We start from the raw sequence: 23,487 nt of genomic DNA on the forward strand, positions 1-23,487 counted from the left end.
CTCTCTAAATTCTCTATTGTATTGGAAGAAAACTAGAATGATTTAGGATGTTTTTGAAGTTAAATGAGTTAGGGTATTTATAGTTCAAACTTAAGGACTAATTTGTAAATACCCTAAATTAAAATGACTAAAATTACATTTCTACCATTGCTAATTTTCAACACAAAATCACCTTTTTGACATTTGCCATTCGATGCATTAATTGCACCGAAATGGCATGACTTTCAACACATGTTGTAGATTTCAATCCTCCATCAAACGTACTTGTCCATATTTAAGGAAAAAAACACAAGCATTAGCATGCATATAATCTCAAAGCTTGATTCGTCTCATAATTATTATTCAATGCTTGCATATTGTTTCAAGTAACACGATTCTCTCTGTGGTTAATCTATGGTGACGATGTTGGCACCACATAATCGACAACAACGACACCATCTAAATTGTCCCTGATATTTTGCTTCTGTAGGTTGGCGTACTCTTCCCTTCCCACTGCTGCCTCCATTTCTTCAACTCCAGCAAAAACAGCGAGCGAGGCAAGTGAAAAGCCCTTAGCTCTTGCTGAGAAATTCTCCCCGCAAGTTATCTGTTGAACACCAGATATCCCTTTGATTTCCCCTACAATCTCACCTCGCACTTCATTCTGAACCTTCTCTTTGAGTTTCAACAAGGTTACTTTGATGGCAGAACCGGGGGGCGGGGACAGGGGGGTGGGATCATTATCAGCTACCCAATCAACAGCCATAATATCATCACAAATAGGAACGACATTTTCCTTGACTACACGCTGGTGATCAGGATGTACGCCGTATGCGTTCAAATCCTCTTTGGATTTGTATCGGCCATGGAGCATGTGGGTGAAATTGGAGACCGGAGATTTTATGCGAATGACAGGACCGGCAGTGAGGTGCAGGACGGGATCAAGGCAGACCAAGCCATTGAGGTTGTTAAGCATCACGTTGACCTTTCCCTGGTCTGTGTCATCTTTGACCTTGAAAAGAACCACATGCTCAACTATGGACATGGTGATATAGGATTCCTAGGTTTTGGTAGATAAAGTGACGGGCCTTGTAAGGTGTTTGAAAGAAGGGAAAGTGAGGGAAGATGGAGAGGAAAAGAGAGAGAGCTTCCAAACACAGCACTAAAATCAACTAGTAGTTGGACAAAAGCTAATAAAACATCAACGAACCTGCAAAATTGAGATCATATTGGGATGAATTTCCATAAAAATATAGCTCAAAACCTACAATCAAGCACAATTTCAACAACTCCACATTCAAACAAACCCTTTTAAAATTGTTGGAATCTAAAAATACAATCACCAAAACACAAACCCAGTGTTTGGAAATGCGTAAAAAGCAGAAACTAATAATCAAATCCCAATCGATGCAACCAAAATAATCCAAATGAGTCTTATTCATCCATGTAAACAAAGATAAAACTAATTACAGAACTAACTTAAGAAGCTGAAGCATATACCGATCAGAAAGCATAAAATAATAAACAGATATACAGTTTGAGAATAGAAAAGAACTAAACTAGTCGACTAACACTGACGAACCGGAGATAAATTATTGCAGTTTTACCAAACTTTGCGATGGAATTGGAGCCGTGGGAGGTGTTTATTTCGTTGACCAAAGTAGCTGAAGGGCAACGTGCGCAGTAACACATTAAGTGGGCCGGCACATTACTCAGTTAGGACGGGCTTAGGTAAGCAGGCCAGGCCTTACTTTTTTTAGACAATCGACCATTGTCGATGAGCCTCTGCTCCGCCAATAGCTCTACTGATTCTTAAATCGAGAGATACATCACATAAGTCAGGTAATTTTTTTGTTTAGAGTTTATATATATATGGCAGCAAAATCTTTGCCGTCGAAATATAATCACGCTTTCGCTACAGATTAGTGATTAGAGATTATCAATAGAAACCGATTAGAGATTGTAGTGTTAAAATGGCCTATGAACACAAGATACGTACAACATGAGTTTCCTTTTAGATTTGGTCTGGTGGGACCCCAAATTTATATGGACCATGTTTGGATTGACTAAGTCCACTTCTCGTTGTCTCCTTTTTATTAGTAAGTGGTTCTAAGAGTTTGTCAGAAATCAATGTCGTCGCCCCAACCAAATTCTAAACTCCAAAGCAGCTTGTTTTTTACTTCTGAAAATAAACGACTGATTTTTTTTTTTATAATTTTTCGTCCACAAAATTTTTTTCTATGATTTTTTTTCTTTAAGATTATATAGATACATTTGTGTTATTTTATGGAGTGAGATAATATAAATGTGCTACAAGTAGGACGGCTTCAGGTCATGAAGCATCTGCAGATACTGCTCCCATCTGGGCCGGGGCTCATCGTCACCCACTTGCTCTCTTACGTCACTTCACCTTCTTTTTTAAATTTTCTCTCTCTCAGCAATGAATGATTCCCCAACGTGGGAATCCACTGGCATTCAAATGCATGCTTGTTCTTCCAGTACTATTCATTCATTCCCCCGGTCCTCTACATTAACCTCAACAATAATACAATTTCTCCAATTTATTTTACTGTATCACTTATTATTATTATTTTCATTTTCATTTTTTTGTCAAGATCCATGTGTTCATATATTTACTTTCTACAGTAATTGAACTGTATTCCAAAAAATAAAATAAAAAATACTAGTAAATTTAGTGTAAGGACATGTGTTGTATTTAAAAAATAAATATATTAACAAAATTAACAATAAGAGTAATGGCCAATGGATGGTTTATTACTTTAATAGCGTGGACTGAAACTGAAACAATTTGCTGCCGATATGTGTATTCATTACATATAATTAATATTTTTTCTTATAATCACTTTTTAGCTAATGTTATTAGGCAGTAATTAGTAACTAAAAGGAGTTCTAAATCACCACACAAAAAGATGGTCATCGGAATGCTCAGCTATTAGCTGCCTGAGGGCCTGCAAATGTCACGCCAACCGTTTACGATGCTACTCTATAGAGAAACATTTATTTTATTCCTCTCACCTTAAAACTTTTTTTAAAACCTTTTTTATAAGATAGAAGTTGCTAGTTTTATTAAAAATTAGAAAAATATCTAAATTGTAATAAAAAAAATTATAATCATAATCGTAAATTGAAACACATAATAAGAATATTTTTCTATAATTAATAACACAAATACTAGTCACTTAAGATGATACAATGATTATATAAAGAAAATGTTAAAAATCTAATCAAATAAACTCGAATAAAAGGTAGATATGAACATATATGACCGCATTAACAAACGAATCACAAGGTGATTAAGCTATTGAAAGACCACCCACAAACTACAAATCAAAATCGAGCGGCGTATCAACGACCGAAAACGTGGTAAAAGACAAAGTAAAACGTGTCATAAAAATATAATTATTAAAAATTAAAACAAGAAGAAAAAAACGAAGATACGACAAAGTAAAATAAAGAAAAATAATAATGAATACGACAACCAACACTAAGACTAATGTTGTTGTTGGTCACAAAGTTAAAAGAAAAACTAACGACGACACTAGAGAAAGAGAGAAAACTAGAGTTTATAAATTAAAATTATTAATATAATTAATTAACATCTTAAATATATCATATTTTTTGAACAAGTTAGAAGTGATTACAAAATAGTATATGTTATAAGTATTATCACCCATTTGACAATGATAAATTATGATAAATTCATTTGTTAACATGTTACATATTTTATTATTATACGGGTGTCAATGATATATATCTTTTATTATAGATAATTACTTTGATTTATACACTTATTTATTTTTAAAATTATTTAATTAATTTTTATATAATTTTATTTTCTAAAATTATTTATTTATATTTAGAACATATTCATAATAAATTAATTTAACAAGTAAAAGAAAACATAATATAATTAGGTTGAATTCTGGAAAAATAAAATAAGAGATTTGGAAAATATAAATATAAATGATACAAGTTTAAATAAAATAATTTTATATGAGATTAGTCCTCGATCATCCTATTAATAATAGGAGTCTCCCATGTTTAAAAAAAGTAACTTTTAGTGTTCATATTGTTGACTTTATATTATTATATCTAATCAAATTATTTAAATTTGTTAATTAAATCGTAAAATATAACGTGTTGTTAATTTTTAATTGTAAAATGTTATTTACTAGTGGAAGAAGGCAATAGTTAATTGTTACAATAATAAAAAAAACAATTAGGTGTTTTAATTTGATCTATAGATAATAATCGCATTTTAACTTATTACTGTTACATGTCAATTATTTCATACTTTTATATAACAACTTTATTACTTAAGTATAAATTCTTTATAATTACATAAATGAATAAATTTAATATTTAAATATTATATTATTAATCACTCTATGTATAATAATTTATTTAGTTTACTATCTAAATTGAAACGTGAACCTACATTCGACTTCAATTTAATAATAAAAGTTAATAGCATCACACATCCTTCAATTATGATTCTCATTTAAAATTAGTCCATATACTTTTAATCATTCCAATTTCTTCCCCAATCTATGACTATAATTTTAAACGAGTCCTCAAAATTTTGAATATTTCAATTTCATTCCCAAATTATGATATTCATTATAAATTGGTCCCCAAACTTTTTGAACATTTCATTTTCATCCTAAATTATACGTATACACTAATTCCATCCCTTGTTAATAAAATTGTTAGGTCAAGTCATATTATTATATGTTTGAAAAAATAAAAATTTTAACCTATAATTGAAACTAATTACTTATTTTGGATGAACTTGGGGGATAAAATTGAATGATTCAAAAGAGTGGAGACTAATTTAGAATAAGAGTCATAGTTTGAGGATGAGTTTAGAATATTCAAAAGTTTTAGAACTAATTTAAAATGATAGTCATAGTTTAAGAATGAAATTAAAAAAATAAAAAAAGCTTAAGGATCAATTTTAATTAATAATAATAGTTTAAAGACATATGATACAATTAATTTAATAATAAATATTAAATTTAGTGTATTTTTTAATAAATTAATAAATAAAAGGAGGGGCAGATGAAATCATAAAAGTGCGTCGTCCGTATAGTACTGATTGAGGCGCGAAAGCATCAGCGTCAGATATCGTATCCCTTACTTTTTACATAGATTAGTATTTCTAGTTTTTGTCCTTCGGCTCTCGTGGCGCGTGATTGAGATGTGGGACCCAGGTTGCGGCCTACCAAGTAAAGGAATAATGTTATGAGTTGGTTCGGGATTATGGGCAACCTCGAGTCCGAACCTCTAGATCTCCCGAAGCTCAATTGACACGCGTGTATCTTCCATTCGACTGAAACAGGTGTTTATGGCATTGCTTCGTTTCTAGGTTGTTTCAATGGAAAAGAGTTCAAATTTCTTTTTCTTTTTATATGCAGGTTATTTTAAATTTCAGTATAAAATAATTACATTGGTTTTTTTCTTTTTATGTATATAAAATAATTGTCATTATTATACAACAAATATGCATCTTTTAATTTATTAAAATTACAATTTTATATAATATTTCTTAAATAGGCATCCATTCTACCAAGCATAAGCTAATTCAAGTTTTGAAATATTTTGTTTGAAAAAAGTACCTTGTATTGATAAATAACAAAGTAAATCACCCCAACAAAGTAAATCACCCCGATGACCTCATTAAAAAAACCTTCCTAAACCTATCGGAGGAAAAAGAGTGTACCTTGAGGTGATACGAGAATACAGTCGGGAGGGACATAACGCTATGACCCAAAACACATACCGCATCTAATTCCTATAACTTGAACCATAACAAAAAACCAGCAACCACACTACAACCTGTAAGCAAGTAAATACTTACACATATGAAGTAACAAAACAAATAGGTGCAGTAACCTACTGAAACAAAACAATGACAGCAGAAAACGAACATAGCACTAATGGACAAATAAACACAGCATAACATCAGAAGCCTTCAACCAAGAGCGATGGACTCGGGGCTACGAACAAAATCCTGCACATATGGAATCAATGTAGGCCAATAGATATTTGACCAGACCCCTACCTGAAATAAAACTTTAGTAAAGATCTGATCCACTGAAAACGAGACACCCTTGAACCGAGCTTGATTTCTACATATCCATATTACCCAAATCAGTCCAAAAAAAACCCAGATGCCATACCTACCGACCACGCTTCCTAATTCTTTGCGAGAACCATGCATGTAGCAGTTGTTTTACATTGTTTGGGATCACCATGTTCACTGACCACACCTTGCACCATCGTAACCATACTTGCCAAACGACTACACAATGACATAAAACATGGTTAATAGATTCCTGTTCGCATTTACAAAACACACATTCAGGCTGTTCTATACTCATAACTCATCTCTTTTGCAACTCTGAAGTAACCTGTATCCTTTGATGGATTGCTTTCCACACAAAAGCAGCCACTTTAGGTGGAGCGAACTTGAACCAAACTAATCTCTATATAGGGTCTTCCGACTTACCACAACATTCCATCATAACAGAAAAATCTTTCGGTGAATACCTGCCATGTGACACAATACTCCACTTGAGTCGATCCTTAACCGGAAAAGAACTAACAGCTTTATTCATAACATGTAAAAAATCAGACCACATTGACTTTTCCCAATCAAAAAGAGATCGTCTCAGCTGAATATACCATTCCCAAAACCCGTGATGCTACCTCCCAAAATCAGAAATCATAACGAATTTTCTAGTTGCAATAACATAAATTCTCGGAAATGAATCTTTAAGTGAGTTCAAATCAGTCCATCTATCTGTCCAGAATTCAATCTTAGAACCATCACCCATAACACACTTTAAATCGGAAAGAAGATCCACCTCATTTGAAATAACGGGATTGATAATGCCTCGCCACACCCAAGACGAATTCCTATTGAAGCACTATCGTAATTATACTTTGCAATTATAATTTTCCTCCATAAGCTATCATCTTCCTCGCTAAATCTCTAAATCCATTTATTCAACAAAGCACGATTCCTAACTTTGACGTCAAAAATACCCAAACCCCCATGCGACTTCGGCCCACAGACATTATCCCACTTAATCCAATGAATACTCCTCTCCGACTTAGCATTCCACAAAAATTTAGATATGCATTTGTTTATAGATTCAACAATGGCAATAGGAATAGGGAAAATGGACATATAGTACACCGGCAAATTCACCAAGACTGATTTGATAAGAGTAAGTCTACCACCGAAGGAGAGGAGTTTACCTTTCCAACTTTGAAGGCGATTCCTAACTTTATCCAATATGGGCTGCCAAATGGACTTAGAATTTTTCTTCTAACCAAGCGGGAGCCCCAAATAAGTCGAAGGAAGCTTTGCCGAAACACACAATATCTTATCTGCCCAACTCTTCACAATGCTCTCATCCATATTGATCCCAAACAATATGGTCTTTTTCAGACTTAACTTCAGCCCGGCTGCCATTTCAAAAATTTTTAGCACACGATTGAAATTTATGATCTTTTGCTTCAGAAAAAATGAGAAGGTCGTCGGCAAATTGAATATGGGATAACACAACCCCACCGGCTCCAATTTCCACCCCACTACACAACCCGATCTCGATTGCCTTTAAAAACAAGCTACTAAGCGCCTCACTAACAATATTAAATAAAAGTTAAGGTTTGAATTTAACAAATATTATTTTTATGTAATAAAATATCACTTTCTTTGACATATTTATCTTACTTTTTTGAAATAAAAGCAACTAATTTTATTAACAAAAATATTCTTTCATAATTATTAACATAAAAATTAGTCACTTAAGATAATATAAAAAATATACAATGAAAAGGTGAAAAATCAATTCAAAAAACTCAAATAATAAGTAGATGCAAACATATCTTATTACTACGAGAAACTAACCACAACAAAGTTGGTATCATTTGACAATTGGCACAAATTAAACTGATCATTTGGTAATTAACACCTATTATTTCAGTTTAATTAAAATATTAAATTTAAATATTTGATAATATAATAATATTAATCACTTTGGGATCCTTGTAAGCACGTGCTTACACCGGTGTATAACACATGGAATCATTGCTAATAATGTCGAGTCATCATCGAGCGTCATATTTAATTATACGGTAAATTAAGAACTGTCAAAGTTTTATAAGCATATGAGAATCTCGCTAAATGGTATAATTTCATAAAATGAATTGCATGTATTTTCAGTGGTTAAAAACATCTAAACTACCCGTATTAGTGTGATTTTACCTTTAAAAAATCACTAAGAACACGCATAAAAACGACGTTAACTCGTTATCATAGCATCGATGTGAAAATGTCCCACAAACGCCCACGATTAATGCACAATCCAATTTCAACGATTCTAGTAAAACGGTTAGTCAACAATATTATCTGACTAAAAAAATTTTAAATTGTATTTTAAATTATTAAATTAATAGATAATAAATCTCTGCACATAAATTACAATGATAATAATAATGCTTGTTCAGTAAACAACATTTTGAATAAGTGTTATTTTTTTTGGGTGGGGGGGGGGAGGAATATCAAAAAGGTTAATTTGGAAATACTAAAAATACCATAAAATAAGAGAAAATAACATCAGTGATCAAAAATGCCTTATAATATACGATTTTAACCAACTTTTTTTGGATTTGTCAAAATGACCAATTAAATCGCAATGCGATCGATAATTCGCAACGCGATCTCCGGTATCGCAAATCAGTTTGCAGATTCGCAGCGCGATTCTGACTATCGCATTGCGATTTCCCAAATTCGCGTTGCGATTTTCCTAATTCGCAACGCGATTACGTAAATCGCAATGCGAATACGTAAATCGCAATGCGAATTAGGAAAATCGCAACGCGAATACGTAAATCACAATGCGATTTACATAGCGCCATTCATATTAACGCGTATTTTTTTTCAAATTCCAAACACGAATATATTAATATATCGGAAACTGAACCGTCCACAGTATATCCCGTAATCGCAACTCATAACCTAAAACCTAAAATCACAACTCAGTCCCATCTCCATCTTTCACTCTCTACGGCAAAATCCGTCCCCATCTCCGAAGATTTCCGTCTCCATCTCCGGCGAAATCCCTCACAACCATTCACGGTCAGAAATCCCTCACAATCATTCAGAAATGGAAAATCAACCTCCGATGGTTAGTTTTTTCAATTATTTTTATTTTGAAAATTTTGCATTATTTTAGGTTTTTCATATTGAAATTGATGATAAGTTTACTGGTAATTTTAATAATAGATTAACCATTTCACTTAGATTTCTTATTAAATTCATTCGATTGCTGCCAATACTGCTAAATTGTTTAGTCTTTAACCCTGTGAAGTTAGTATTTGTCTTTGTTTTGTCTTTTGGTTGAAGTAATGCAATCCATTCAAGTTTCAATTTGCAGAAGAATAATAGTTTCTAAACTTAAAATCGCAACATGAAAATGAAAATCGTAACACGAAAATGACTATCGCAACGAGAGAAATGAAAATCGCAACACGAAATGAAAATCGCAACGCGAAACCAAAATCGCATTGCGATTTTCATTTCGCGTTGCGATTCTCTCGTTGCGATAGTCATTTCCGCGTTGCGATAGTCATTCTCTCGTTGCGATTTTCATTTCAACCAAAAGACAAAACAGTGTTGCAAATTTTAGTTTCAAGAATAAACTACTACTCTTTATGTTTATTGTTTTTGGTATATCTTCACATTGTAGTTTTTGGTATATCTAACTTGGTATGTTTATTGTTTTTGTAGAAATTTTTTTCAGCTTCATTGACATTAAGGAATAAAGTTAGCCTAGCCACTACAATTGCTTCGAAGCTTTCACCTGCACAAAGAAAATTGTTTGAGGAAACCTGCTTCGGGCCATGGCTGAGAGTACATCATCCGGGTGGAGATGCTAATTTGACCCATTTGTGGCTTCAGACCATGACTAGGGATCTACCCGACAGTATACAACGTGGTGAGGAAGAGATATGGTTTCATTTTCCACCGGCGTATACTTGTTTTGGGCGGAAGGAGTTCTGCTTAATCACTGGTCTACGATTCGGACACGATGATGTAGGCCGGTACACTCATCATATCACCCGCCCATCATGGTTATCCTGGGTTTTTCCTGATGAGTCAATAGAGAAGCCGAACTTACACGTCAACGACCTGAAGAAATTGTTTAATAAGAAAGATGGTTTTACTCGGATGAATGATGTCGATGTTGTCCGAGTATGCCTTCTAGTACTTTTGTATACCGGCTTTTTAGGCAGAGAGGTCAGACAACCTATTCCTCAGGAGCTAATATTATTGGTAGAGGACCTAAATGTATGGAATCTATTTCCGTGGGGTTCGTATATATGGAAAGCTACCTGGACTAAGTTGTCGTCTGCCTTTGATGACCGTAAAAGTTTGCGTGGCGATGGGTCGAAATACACTTTGTCAGGCTTTGTTTGGGCCTTTAAGGTAAGAATTTCTATATAATGTTTTCAAAATTATAATTAATTATTTAATAATTACTAATGTTTGTTATTATATTGTTTGTAGATTTGGATATTCGAGGCTTTCCCCAGCATGCGGACATATGCATTAAAAACTTCAAATGATATTCCTAGGGCTATTTCCTGGAAGAGGAAACGCCTGTTGGATTGGGAAGACTTAATACCATATGCGACAATAAATAATGTAAGTTAACACAAATACTATCATATATAAAATAGTTATTAATAGTAGACGTTTAACTTTGTTTGAGTTTTTATATTTTTAGGAGGCCAACACTCTATTACAGAGACTGACACCCACGGAGGCTGAGCTTTCCACTGATTGGTGGCAAGCTAGTCAGCGTTTTTTTAATGGAACGAATGATGAACAACCTCCACTTCCTCCACTTTGAGAGCCATCACCTCACCCAGAGCCATCACCTGATCGACCCGACTATACACCTCTACAACGAGAGCCATCACCTATCTCGTCACATCATCGAGTCTCTTCTCCACCATCACCTCATGATAGGCGACCGGCAAAGATGCCACGACTTCTATCTCCCTGTTCTCCACCTCTACCTCCACGGGATGAGTCAAGGGAGTTACGTGATGAGGTCAATGCCTTGCGTGAGGAGATCGGTACTCTACGCGATAACGATGGTGCATGGCGTGTGGAGGTGTCTACTTTACGTGGTGAGGTTGCCGCTCTACGTGAGATGGTAGTATCGTTGCAGAATGAGTTCATACTCTACGCAACGAGGTAAGTTTAAGATTTTCCATATTTAACTTGATGATAAATTTACTCGTAATTTCACTTAGATTAACCATTTCACTTAGATTGCTTAGTAAATTTATTCGGTTGCTGTCAATACTGTTAAATTGTTTATTCTTTAACACTGTGAAGTTAGTATTTGTCTTTTGTTTTGTCTTTTGGTTGAAGTAAATTTATTCGGTTGATGCCAATTCTGCTAAACTATGTATTCTTTAACACTATGAAGTTAGTTTTTGTCTTTGTTTTGTCTTTTGGTTGAAAGTAAATTTGTTCGGTTGCTGCCAATTCTGCTAAACTGTGTATTCTTTAACACTGTAAAGTTAGTATTTGTCTTTGTTTTGTCTTTTGGTTGAAAGTAAATTTGTTCGGTTGCTGCCAATTCTACTAAACTGTGTATTCTTTAATACTCTGAAGTTAGTATTTGTCTTTGTTTTGTCTTTTGGTTGAAGTAATACAATCCATTCAAGTTTCAATTTGCAGAAGAAGAAATAGTTTACTTTCGCAACACAAAACTTAAAATCGCAACGTGAAAAATGACTATCGCAATGCGAAATGAATCGCAACGAGAGAATCGCAACGAGAAATGAAAATCGCAACGAGAGAATCGCAACACGAAATGAAAATCGCAACGACAAAGACAAATACTAACTTGACACAATTCGATTCTCTCGTTGCGATTCATTTCGCGTTGCGATAGTCATTTTTCACGTTGCGATTTTAAGTTCCAGAAACTATTCTTCTTCTGCAAATTGAAACTTGAATGAATTGCATTACTTCAACCAATAGACAAAGACAAATACTAACTTGACAGTGTTGCAAGTTTGAAACATATTTGTCTTTGTTATCTGATGCATTTTATGAACTATGATAAAATAATGACTTGGGTGAATACAATGCAAGTTTGAAACATATTTGTCTTTGCTTTCACTGTTTAAATATCATGTCTGTTTATTTACTGATTTTTGTATTTAATTATTTAGCGGCCCGATAAGGTGGATGCTTTACGTCGGGTTTTTCTTGCACGACGGAGTTTACGCATCAGACGGCGTGCACGTGCTATTAAGTCTCCGTACACACCAATAGTGCGAAGACACCGCAAGAAGAAGCCCGACTCGCCTGTCATCCCTCAAGAGTCCACTCCTATCGTTGAAGAGGCCCCTATCATTCCTCGAGAGTCCCCTCCCACCGTTCAAGAGGCCACTGTCATCGTTGAAGAGGTCCCTCCCACCATTCAAGAGCCCGATTCACATGGCGTCATATGTAAGATTCTTGAGAAACCCTCTGACGTGCCGGACATGATGGATGAGAGTTGGCTCTCGTATGAGTTACCGACCAGTACCATTCCGGTATCTGAAGTGGAGAGGAGACAACTACCAGACACAATTCTGGATAACACCCTTTGGGCTAAGACCGTAGTTGATTTTTATCTACATGAGCAGAGCCAACGATGATATCTATTTGTTGCTTGATCGGACTTGGTGGGGCATATATTAGGGGTCGAAGACAATGTCTATTTCGATGGAGGGGTAAGTCTTATATTTGTCTTATATTTCAATTTGATTATTTTTTTTAAATTTATGTAAGTCACTAATATATGTCTTTTTTTGTAAAACAGCATATCGATGCGTGGGTGTCACGTCTTCTAATAATTAGGAAACTTAAGAAAAATAAAAGAAATACACGATATACAATTATGTCGACGTCTTTTAACGACGTTCACTTGAAGATTCAACGAGATGAATCATTTGCGTTGGGCAATGGACAAGCTAAACTTTATCTTGCATGGTGGGAGGTCGATAAGGTTAGTATTTATTTTAGATTGAGTTTAAAGGTATTCATAAATAAGTGTGCAAATGAATGAATTATTACTTATGATTGCAGGTGTTTATCCTTGTTTTGGAACGTAAACATTGGCTTCTCGTCGAGCTTCAACTCCCATCCCTTAAGGTAATAGTATATGACAGCATGATAAATTACATATCATTGGCTGATTTAAGAGATATTATTAAGGGATGGAGCTCTCATTTGGCTAAATTCTTGGATGCGATAAATTATTGGACTCGTTCTGGAAACAAGAAGCCAAAGAAGCTCAATATTATAGTTAGCAGAGACGAGACCGCACCACAACAAACGGAAGGAGCCAGAGGGGATTGTGGTCCTCTCGTATGCTTGGCGCTGGAGCGTTTGATCACAGGAAGTATAAAGTATCTACCTCCCACCGATAGAGATAGAGCTGCAGTAGGCTTGTGGTTTTGGCATTATATGGCTAGATCGATATATACGAGACGCTGCCTACCTGCATCCGCGTTATAAAAATGTCCATAAACAATTGGTAAGTTTATAGGCTTTTGGTTTGAAAATGTTTGGTTAAGTTGATTTGTAAAAGATGATTTGTAAAAGTTGATTTGTTTAATTGATGTGAACATAATTCTTATTTGTGCTTGTTTAATTGATTGAAATGTAATGGTTGATTTTGTTGATTTCAATCTGCATTATGTTGAAGGCAAAAATGACTATCGCAATGCGAAATGAAAATCGCAATGAGAGAATCGCAATGCGAAATGAAAATCGCAACGACAAAATCGCAACGCGAAACTAAATTCGCGTTGCGATTTTCATTTCGCTTTGCGATTTCCTCGTTGCGATTTTCATTTCGCTTTGCGATAGTCATTTCCGCGTTGCGATATTAATATTCGCGTTGCGATTTTCACGTTGCGATTTTCATTTCGCATTGCGATTCTATCGTTGCGATAGACATTAAGATGATTGCGAACGTCATTTCCGTGTTGCGATAGTCAAATGAATGCCTAATAAGTGATAACAACTGAACAGATCATAGCAATTTTCAAACTCAAGTTACTAATACATGCCTAACTGAAAATGTTAAAAGTTCACACATAAAATCAACATAATATAACGTTTGCATTTAAAAATCACCTAAGTTAACAGTCCCAAAAGGTGAAGCCGGTTGTGATTGGGATTTTAAAGATGATTACGATTATGATTGCCTTTTGCTTGACACCATATGAGCTTTGGATTTTGATGAGGATCCATATTTTGGTAGAGGAAAAGATGATTATGATGGCACTGGTGATCCACATGTCAACCTTGTATGACCACTTTCCTTGCACCGACTATATGTCGATCTCTTCTTCTCTTCACCCTTAGACGGTATACGATCATGACTTTTTGGTCGGCCAGGTAGCCTTCTGTCCATGACTGGTGGAAAAATTGTTTGTAAATCATCTGGTATGTCCCACTCAGAAGGATGTGGAATAGGGTAGACAATCTCGCCATAAGTTTGTCGATATACTTCTGTAGTGTAGCAATCCATAGCATATGCGCTTGAATCATCTTGGTTTAGATGAAGAGAAACTTTTATAACATGACCACACGGATAACCAGATGTTTGCCATTTCATACAACTACACGTCTTTGCATTTAGATCGACAAGCCCATTTAAGTTATTATCCAGTACTTCAAACAAAGTGTTTGAACATGGTTCAACTCTCCATGACGTTGACTTCACAACACGTTTTGTTATCTTTTTTTCTGTCCATGGTGTAACACGATGTTTCAATGTTCCTGTAAATTTAAATAAATAATACTTAGTAAAATATATGATAAGTTACGAATTTAAAGAAATAATACATGCATGGTTTCTTTTCTTGTAGTACCACTGTTGAATAGAGGCTCGAAAAAACTCCATTAACATAGTAATGGGTAATTTCCAGGAATGGCGACTTAGAGCGTTGATTGATTATACACTATTAGACGTCATGAAACCATATCTTGCTCCAAGTTGATGTACTCTTGACCATATTTCAAACCCGATATCTTCTAGTGTTTGAGCACACTGAGGCAAAACACGTCTTAAACAGTTTATATGCTTATTAAAATCCATTTTCCGATAAGCTTTTACAGCCTTCCAGTATGTCCATTTGTGATTTTTTATACCACCAGACCTTGATTTTAGATTTCTATACAAATGAACACCACAAAGTCCATGAAAAGCATCTGGGAAACACCTTCTAACAGCGTTGTCAATTGAGTTTGCCCTATCAGATATGATTGTCAGATTGCTAATAGGACCTATGCAATCCCTAAGATGCCCCATAAACCATGTTCATGAATCAGAGGTTTCAGATTTGCCAACCCCATAAGCTATTGGCAGTATCCCATTGTTAGCATCCATGGCTACTGCTAATAAGTTTACTCCAAGGTATCGACCTTTTAAATGTGCTCCGTCAACTATAATAACTGGGCGCATGCAATTAATAAACGAACGAATCTACAAAATCATATACACAAGAAATATAATCATTTAAATGTGAAATGCATGTAACTAACAAAAATAAGTCAACAAAATTATATTGATTTACTAACCGCAACACTAATGGTGATAAACAGCAACTCAAAGCGTCCATCTCTATCTGTTTTGATATGAGTTACCGACCCAAGATTTTTCAGCTTTAAATTGTGACAATAAGCCGACAGTTGGGCAAACGATGCTTCTGGCGACCCCCTCAACAATTCCAAGACATAACATTTGGCTCTCCAAGCTTGAGAATATGAGATATTAATCTTGAACCGAGCATTCATGTCAGTCATAATTTTATGTCCCCGATATACCCTACCATTCAAAAACATTAACTCAGCCAGAAAACCACCCAACACCTTTTTGTTTGCCTGTCTATGGTGAGGAAAAACTTGGGTTATTGAACATGTATGTTTATCAATAAAAGTCCTAACTTGAAACATTTCGCAATCTTTTATCCTCTTTGCAATCATACGCCACATACAGTTTTTGTCAATCATACACCTTATTTCGAAACGATCTTTGCTTAATTTGTTAACTTTTAGTTGATAGCCATCTTCCACACATTTCGTATACAAAGCTATCTTCAAGTCTTCCTTTGTATCAAAACAATCATCTTTCTTGATACGAATAATTTTTGTGTAACAATCAACTGCTATCTTTACCAACTCTTCTTCCGGTATCTGAAGTAATTCTGGCATATTCCAGTTATACTCCCGTGGTATTTTCTTCGGGGACTTTTCTTTGGGGATTTCTTCTTCTTCTTTTTCTTCTTCAGTATTATATGAATTACAGAATGAATGTTCAACATGTTTATTTACAGTCGTAACTTCCTCCTCATTATCATCAACAACATCTTCCTCGGCAACGGCTGTTTCATCATCAAAATTCGGGTATTGACCAATATCAAAATCATTACACGCAGGGTCTGTTTCTTCTTCTGAAAAATCATCAAAATCCGAGTATTGACCAAGATCAAAGTCCGGGTATTGACCAAGATCAAATTTCGAATACTGACTAGTACTCACAATTTTTTCTGTTGGCTCATCATCGTCTAACTGGTCAATACGAAAACCGGAATTTGGTGCTGAAAGTTGATTAGGATTTGGATTAGGGAAAGGTTGTGGGTTTTGAGATTGTGTTTGGTATTGGAAATGTGGTGAAACAATATTTGCTTGGTGATGAAATTGTGGTGGAACCATTAAATTTTGAGCACCATAAACTGGGGTTGAAAAACTTAGTTGATTACTATCCGCTACTGACCCAACTTCACTACTTCTAGGTTTAACAACATACAATGTAACATTATCACTTGAAACATTAATGTAAGCAATGAATCATTCAACATCTTCATTGTCGGTTAACAAATAAACTTTACCATTTCTCTGATAAGATAGCCTAAATCCACTTAGGGGCTCTAAATTCAATTTATTTGTAACACGTAACATTTGAGTTTCATAAGTTAACTTTTTTAATGACAGTTTTAGTTGAAGATTCATGGGTAAAGGCATATATTGTAAAACACCATGAACATTCTCCCATGACCCTCCAAAACACAAATCTATCCAAACATGATCAGCATTAGATGATTTCATTATTGTAAATTAATTTACTAAACAAACGAGCTGTGAAACTAAAACCTGTTGCCGGATGGGGAAGGATGTCGTTGGATATAGGAACGGATGTCGCCGGAGAGAGTGATAAATGGAGATGGAATGAGTTGCGATTTAGGGATTTAGGTTATGAGTTGTTGTTGCTGCTGCGTAGTTATATACCCAAAACATTTTTGTTGCGAAATTAAAACCTGCTGCGAATTCAGAAATCGAGTTGCGAATTTGAAATTCAGTATTGCGATAGTCAGAATCTCGTTGCGATTTACAGATTCGCAATGTGATTACGTAAATCGCAATGCGAATACGTATTCGCGTTGCGATTTACGTATTCGCGTTGCGATTTACGTATTCGCGTTGCGATTTACGTATTCGCGTTGCGAATTAGGAAAATCGCAACGCGAATTTGGGAAATCGTAATGCGATAGTCAGAATCGCGTTGCGAATCTGGAAACTGATTTGCGATACCGGAGATCGCGTTGCGAATTATCAATCGCATTGCGATTTAGTTGGTCATTTTGACAAATACAAAAAAAATTGGTTAAAATCATATATTATAAGACATTTTTGTCACTGAAGTTATTTTCTCCATAAAATAATCAACATCAAACTATAGTTTATAACAAATAATACCAAAATAATGAACAAAGCTGTTTAAGATATCTGGAGTGGTGGGACCGTTTCAATTCAAAAGATGGTAATTTTCATCATAGTTTAAATGCCACGTGGCGAAAAATGAACACCTGCCGGATCTGAGCAAAACTCATAGAACAGCAATCCTATCCCCAACTGAATCAAAAAATAAACAATAAATCAAAATAAAAATTAATAAAAAGGAAACAGGTGGATATATATTTAATTATTTATGCGTGAGAATATATGGAAGTATCTATAATATTTAGACAAACCAGAGGGTCCGAGAGCGTGACCGTCAAATCTACATATTCTCTTCATCTTCTCTCTCTCTCATAATTCAGAATTTTCTTTTCGGTTCTTAAGATTCAGTTTAATCGGCGATCTTTTCCAACTGTTCTCGGGAATCCCTCGTTTTCCTTCTTTCACTCTTTGTCTCCTTCACGGCTTCATCTGAATATAATGCTCCAGATTTTCAAGGTACGTATATAAAATATTTTTTTACATGATTGCCGTGTATATGAATGGATTTTGAAGACATGTACAAATTATGTCTTTCTTCGTCACTGTCTTTGTTTCCCTTGTGTAGTTAAATGAATGGTTTTCTTTTCTTGTAGCTCATGCGTTTCCTAGCATTTCCCCCTTTCTTACAAGGGTTGGGTCTCATCAGCTTCTTGGTTTTCTTTTATCATTTTTTGTGGGGCTGAAATTCTGTGAATTTTGGAGATTTTATGGGGTCTTTTTTCGCTTAGAAATAAGAACCTTTTCAAGGCATCTCCTTTTTTGGATAGAATTTGAATCAAATTTCTTTTTTCTTTGTGTTGAAGGTAATCTAATTCTATAAAGGATATGTACATTTTTTGTTTGTTTATTGAGAATTCAGATTTTTCATTTTTGGTGTAAAAAGATCTGCAAACGTAATGCTGTTTCTCTGTATCAATAGAGCATTCTATCGCGACTCATGTGACTTAAGAGGGTATTTTTTTCCTTTTCGGTATTTGACATTCTTCTTTGAAATCAAGTGCTGTAGGAGGGTATTTTCCGAGAAAAGTAAAAAAGGGATCCCTTTTATGGAAATGGGATATGCCTTTTCACACTTTCATCCCCAATAATATTAATAATAGCAACTGTAATAGTAAAAAATAAAAGTACTGATATTATTATTATCATGTTTGGTAACGCATTCTTATGTGAAAGGTGGAATCCATGGAGGTCATAATTTCTACTGCTGGCCTTTGTCTCATATGCGCAAACTGCCTTTGTCTGGGACTCTTTCCCTTATCGAACCATGTTAGGAGTTCATATTTTGTTTTACTTTTTTTTTTGTATTTTTGGATTCAGGTTTGGTTTTGATTTGATACAACTCTGACTAAGGGGAAAGGAAACAATGGAAGGTGACACATTCTCAGGGATTGACAGTGGAACTCGGTTAGATAGAAAGGTGTTGCAGGTATTTCAAAAGAGCTTTGTTCAGGTCCAGGATATCTTGGACCAGAATAGGTTGCTCATCAATGAGATAAACCAGAATCATGAGTCCAAGATCCCAGACAACTTGAGCAGAAATGTTGGTCTAATCAAGGAGCTCAACAACAACATAAGAAGAGTTGTGGACCTCTATGCTGATCTTTCAGCCTCCTTTGCCAAATCCATGGATACATCATCCGAGGAGAATTTGAGTGGTGCTATGAGATCAGATGGCAAAGCTGGTCACAAAAGAAACAGGCCTGTTTGATTTAGTTGAAAAGAGAAAAAGAAAAGTTGGGGTCTTTTTGTTAGTAATTCTTTTGCATGGTGGCAAATGGAGTAGAAAAAAATATCAGATTTTGTAACTATCTCCCCTTTGTATCATTTGATGAACTATCTTTAGTTCTCAAACTTACTGTAACTCTTTGTAACCATGGATCTGATTGAAATGAAGTAAGCATATGAGGGTGTTCATAAATTTCTAAATTTGCTGCTGTCTTTGAAATGGATAACGAAAAGGTGATTACTTCTGAGGTTAAACCTTTTTTTTTCCTTCTTTTTTCATCTTATGAATGTCAATTATGTGGTTGCTTTTACAAGGAACTGATCTTTATGTCTGTCATGCACTAGTTAAAATTTCCACTGATAAGGAAAAGATAAGTGTTTAAAAGCTTACCTTTTCCTCATTGTCAAAAAGGCTGATATATGCAATAATTAGTGTTTTACAAACATTTTGTGTCCCACATTCTTTACCAACACGAATAGTCGAGTTGAGGATGTCACATAAAATTTATTTTTTATAAATAAGTTATTTTTTAAAAATCGGTAAAATTTTATTCTTTTCTAAAATAAATCAATTATATCAAGAGTCAAAATATTTTTAATTAAATGATACAATTGAAAAACCATTTTCACTAAAATACTAGTAAATAAACTATAGTTCATAAATAGTATTAAGCAGTATCACCCATTTAAAACCAGATAAAAGACATTTCAAGTTCTAAATATCACAACCATGTAATATACATGCCAACTAGTATTATCAATATTCAGAGATGTCATATTGATTATAGAGTAGATCTGATCTTCGAAAGTTGATGCTGGGCCTAACTCCTTACTCTGTATGCTTACTTTTACCTGCGCGTAAAAATCATCGCACGCTAAGTACACACTTAGTGAGACATGATAATTTTAGTAATAATTAAAATAAAACATGTATATAGCTAAACATATCCTACATAAATATATTAAAATATAATAACATTATATAAAACTACTAATTTTTAATTTATCATACCATAAATAAAATATTCAATCTCAATCAAATTCTCAATAAAGATATTATCATCAATTCACTCAAACATGTATGTTCCCATATCATTTCATATCACAGTTTAATGTATGATAAATGAGAATACATAGCACATGAATCACATGTAAGTATATCATATGCAATTTATTTACCTTGTAAACAATTTACATTTTTTTAAAGCCATAAAACTCATGTTAAATCAAATCAATCAACTAATACATTTCCATTTCATATCATACATTTACCTTTCACCTTATTCATTTCATAGCATGTTTCATTCACTTCATTTATTTCATTATGTAACATGTATCATTCATTTTCATCTCATAACATATACTTTTCACTTTTTTATTTCATAGCCAAATGTAAATCACTGAGAATATAAGGTATTTGAGTCAGATGAACATACACATAAATAGCACCACCGTTACATCAGTAACGTCAGACGTGCTAGGTATCATTAATAGTAACACCACCATCACACAGACGTGCTAAATCATCATTAAAAGTAGTACCACTGACACAAAGACGTTAGACGTGCTAAATAATCAGTAATAGTAGCACCACCGTCACAAAGATGCCAGACGTGCTAAATCATCATTAATAGTAGCACCATCATCACAAAGACGTCAGACGTGCTAAATCATCATTAATAGTAGCACCATCATCACAAAGACGTCAGACGTACTAAATCATCAGTAATAGTAGCACCACCATCAGTGCTAAATCATCGTTAATAGTAGCACCACCGTCACAAAGATGTCAGACGTATGCTAAATCATCATTAATAGTAGCACGTACACTATCGTCACAAAGACGTCAGACGTGCTAAATCATCATTAATAGTAGCACCACTATCACAAAGACATCAGACGTGCTAAATCATCATTTATAGACGTCAGACGTGCTAAATCATCATTTACAGTAACACCACCATCACAAAGACTTCAGACGTGCTAAATGCTCCACCTCTATACTAATGATTCTCAATGCATTTACAATGTGCACTTCTTTAAATCATTTATCATTCACCTATCAGAATCTTTTCAAATATAATCAAAATAAAGTATCATACATCATTCACTCATCAAAACCTTGTTAAACATTAACAAAATTAGGTATAATACACTATAAATCTCAATACATATACAAAGAAATTTTCCATAACATTCACATATCATTTAAATATTAAAGTATTCATAAATACGAACATATAAAAATGTATTGGGCAACTCATACCCAAAATCATTCATAAGAAAACATCAAACAAAATAATATGAAATATAATAAAACAAATTGAAATCAATTTCTTTTCAAGTCATTCGAGGTTGACTCATCACAAGTATTCCTCATGTCATACTTATATAGAGTAAGTAAAATGCACTCACTTGGTAACGCCTCACTAATAACCTTACTTAGCGTTCATAGCTTCACTCTTGAACGTTTTCTTTACCTTTAACCTTTCTTTGATCTTGATCTTCACGTTCATCATTTATACATCACATACATTCCAAATCATATATTAGTATTTTAATAACATAGGCACAATCTAGTAGTAAATTTCATAAAAAATCTATCAATACCTATTTGATATTAAACCCATTTCCATACGTCAATGCTAACTATAACACTTAAATGTAACTTCAATCCTCTTAACATTAATGTCAACTCATAACTCAATTAATCCTTTCAAATTCCATCATCTAGCTACTAAAATGAATTCTTTTAGATTTGTTCTCAACATTTCCAATTTATTCAAAATGGTTAATTTCCATTTAAATTCAATTCCAAGCATCCAAAAATATACTCAAGCATTCTAATCAAACATTTAAGCATTACTCTTCAGCTTCTAATAGATTTCCATTTCAATTCTAAAATTTCCATATTCTGACAACTTACACTACCTTTAAAGAATCTTTTTTTCTGTATTGATATACATACTGGAATTTAATTATGTTTCTTCCATTTGAAACTAGACCCGAATAAGAATCTAACCATATAAATAAATCCTTCTAATTCAACTTGTACAATTTATAGTGAATTTTCTAATCCACTTTCCAGAATCTGTTTTGAGCAGAATCTGCTGCCTTGTTTTCTGAGCTATTATCAATTAAAATTTGTATCTTTAATTATAAAATTAAAAATTGATACCCGTTTTTTTTAAAACAAAACTAGATTGATATATGAACACAACAGAATAAAAATCACCTCAAAAATCATTTTTATAGAATTTATGGTGAATTTTCAAACTCACTGCCAAATTCAAAAATCTAAACAGATTTCATTATTTTGCATCCTTAATTTCTTTTATACTTCCTACAACTTGCATCTTGATTCTTCATCATTTTTACTTTATTTAAATCAATCCCAAACATTCCATCTTTGTAAAAAATATATTCAATTCAGTACCTTCACATTTGCATAATTGCAATTCAATCCCTTAGTTCCTAATACATTCGAATTCAACCATCACAATTAACCAAATTTGAAATTTGATCTTATGTCAACATTTTAACTTAAAATTCAACACCCAAATATTAAATTTCAACTTTGAATCCTCATAATTGAAAATTTTCACTTCAATGTCTCATAATTAACTTATTCCTTTTTACGTTTGGTCCCTAAACCCTCATAAGCTTCCAAATTGGCCCAAACAACTTTCTAAAGCTTACAAAATCATTCATTCATCATTTCTAACCTTAAGGAAATTTTTGCATATTTTCCCCTAATTTATTCACCATGTCTGAATATGAAGGGTTACTTTAGATTAATTTTCCAACTTGATTTAAGCATGAATTCAACGTCCAAATATCATTTCCAATCACCCACAATAAATTCCATATCAATTTCAATTCAAACA

At 33.9% G+C, this 23,487-nt stretch overlaps 2 protein-coding genes across 2 annotated transcripts; one reads left to right on the top strand and one right to left on the bottom strand.

Moving 5' to 3' along the window:
• Window positions 1-307: 307 nt before the first annotated feature.
• Window positions 308-1,630, bottom strand: LOC120218780 (stress-response A/B barrel domain-containing protein UP3-like). The gene is made up of 2 exons (XM_039215669.1): window positions 1,562-1,630; window positions 308-1,189 (listed from the first exon to the last, which is right to left on the bottom strand). Exon 2 carries the CDS (start codon window positions 1,022-1,024, stop codon window positions 392-394), a length of 633 nt encoding a protein of 210 aa, XP_039071600.1. The 5' UTR covers window positions 1,025-1,189; window positions 1,562-1,630; the 3' UTR covers window positions 308-391.
• A 16,498-nt stretch (window positions 1,631-18,128) lies between these two features.
• LOC120218781 (protein ELF4-LIKE 4-like) lies at window positions 18,129-19,606 on the top strand. Its single transcript, XM_039215670.1, has 2 exons — window positions 18,129-18,331; window positions 19,193-19,606. The coding sequence occupies exon 2, from the start codon at window positions 19,239-19,241 to the stop codon at window positions 19,581-19,583; it is 345 nt and encodes a 114-aa protein (XP_039071601.1). The 5' UTR covers window positions 18,129-18,331; window positions 19,193-19,238; the 3' UTR covers window positions 19,584-19,606.
• Window positions 19,607-23,487: the final 3,881 nt, after the last annotated feature.

Source organism: Hibiscus syriacus, unplaced genomic scaffold, assembly GCF_006381635.1.
Source record: "Hibiscus syriacus cultivar Baekdansim isolate YM2019G1 unplaced genomic scaffold, ASM638163v2 tig00110201_pilon, whole genome shotgun sequence".
Classification (NCBI taxonomy): Eukaryota; Viridiplantae; Streptophyta; class Magnoliopsida; order Malvales; family Malvaceae; genus Hibiscus; species Hibiscus syriacus.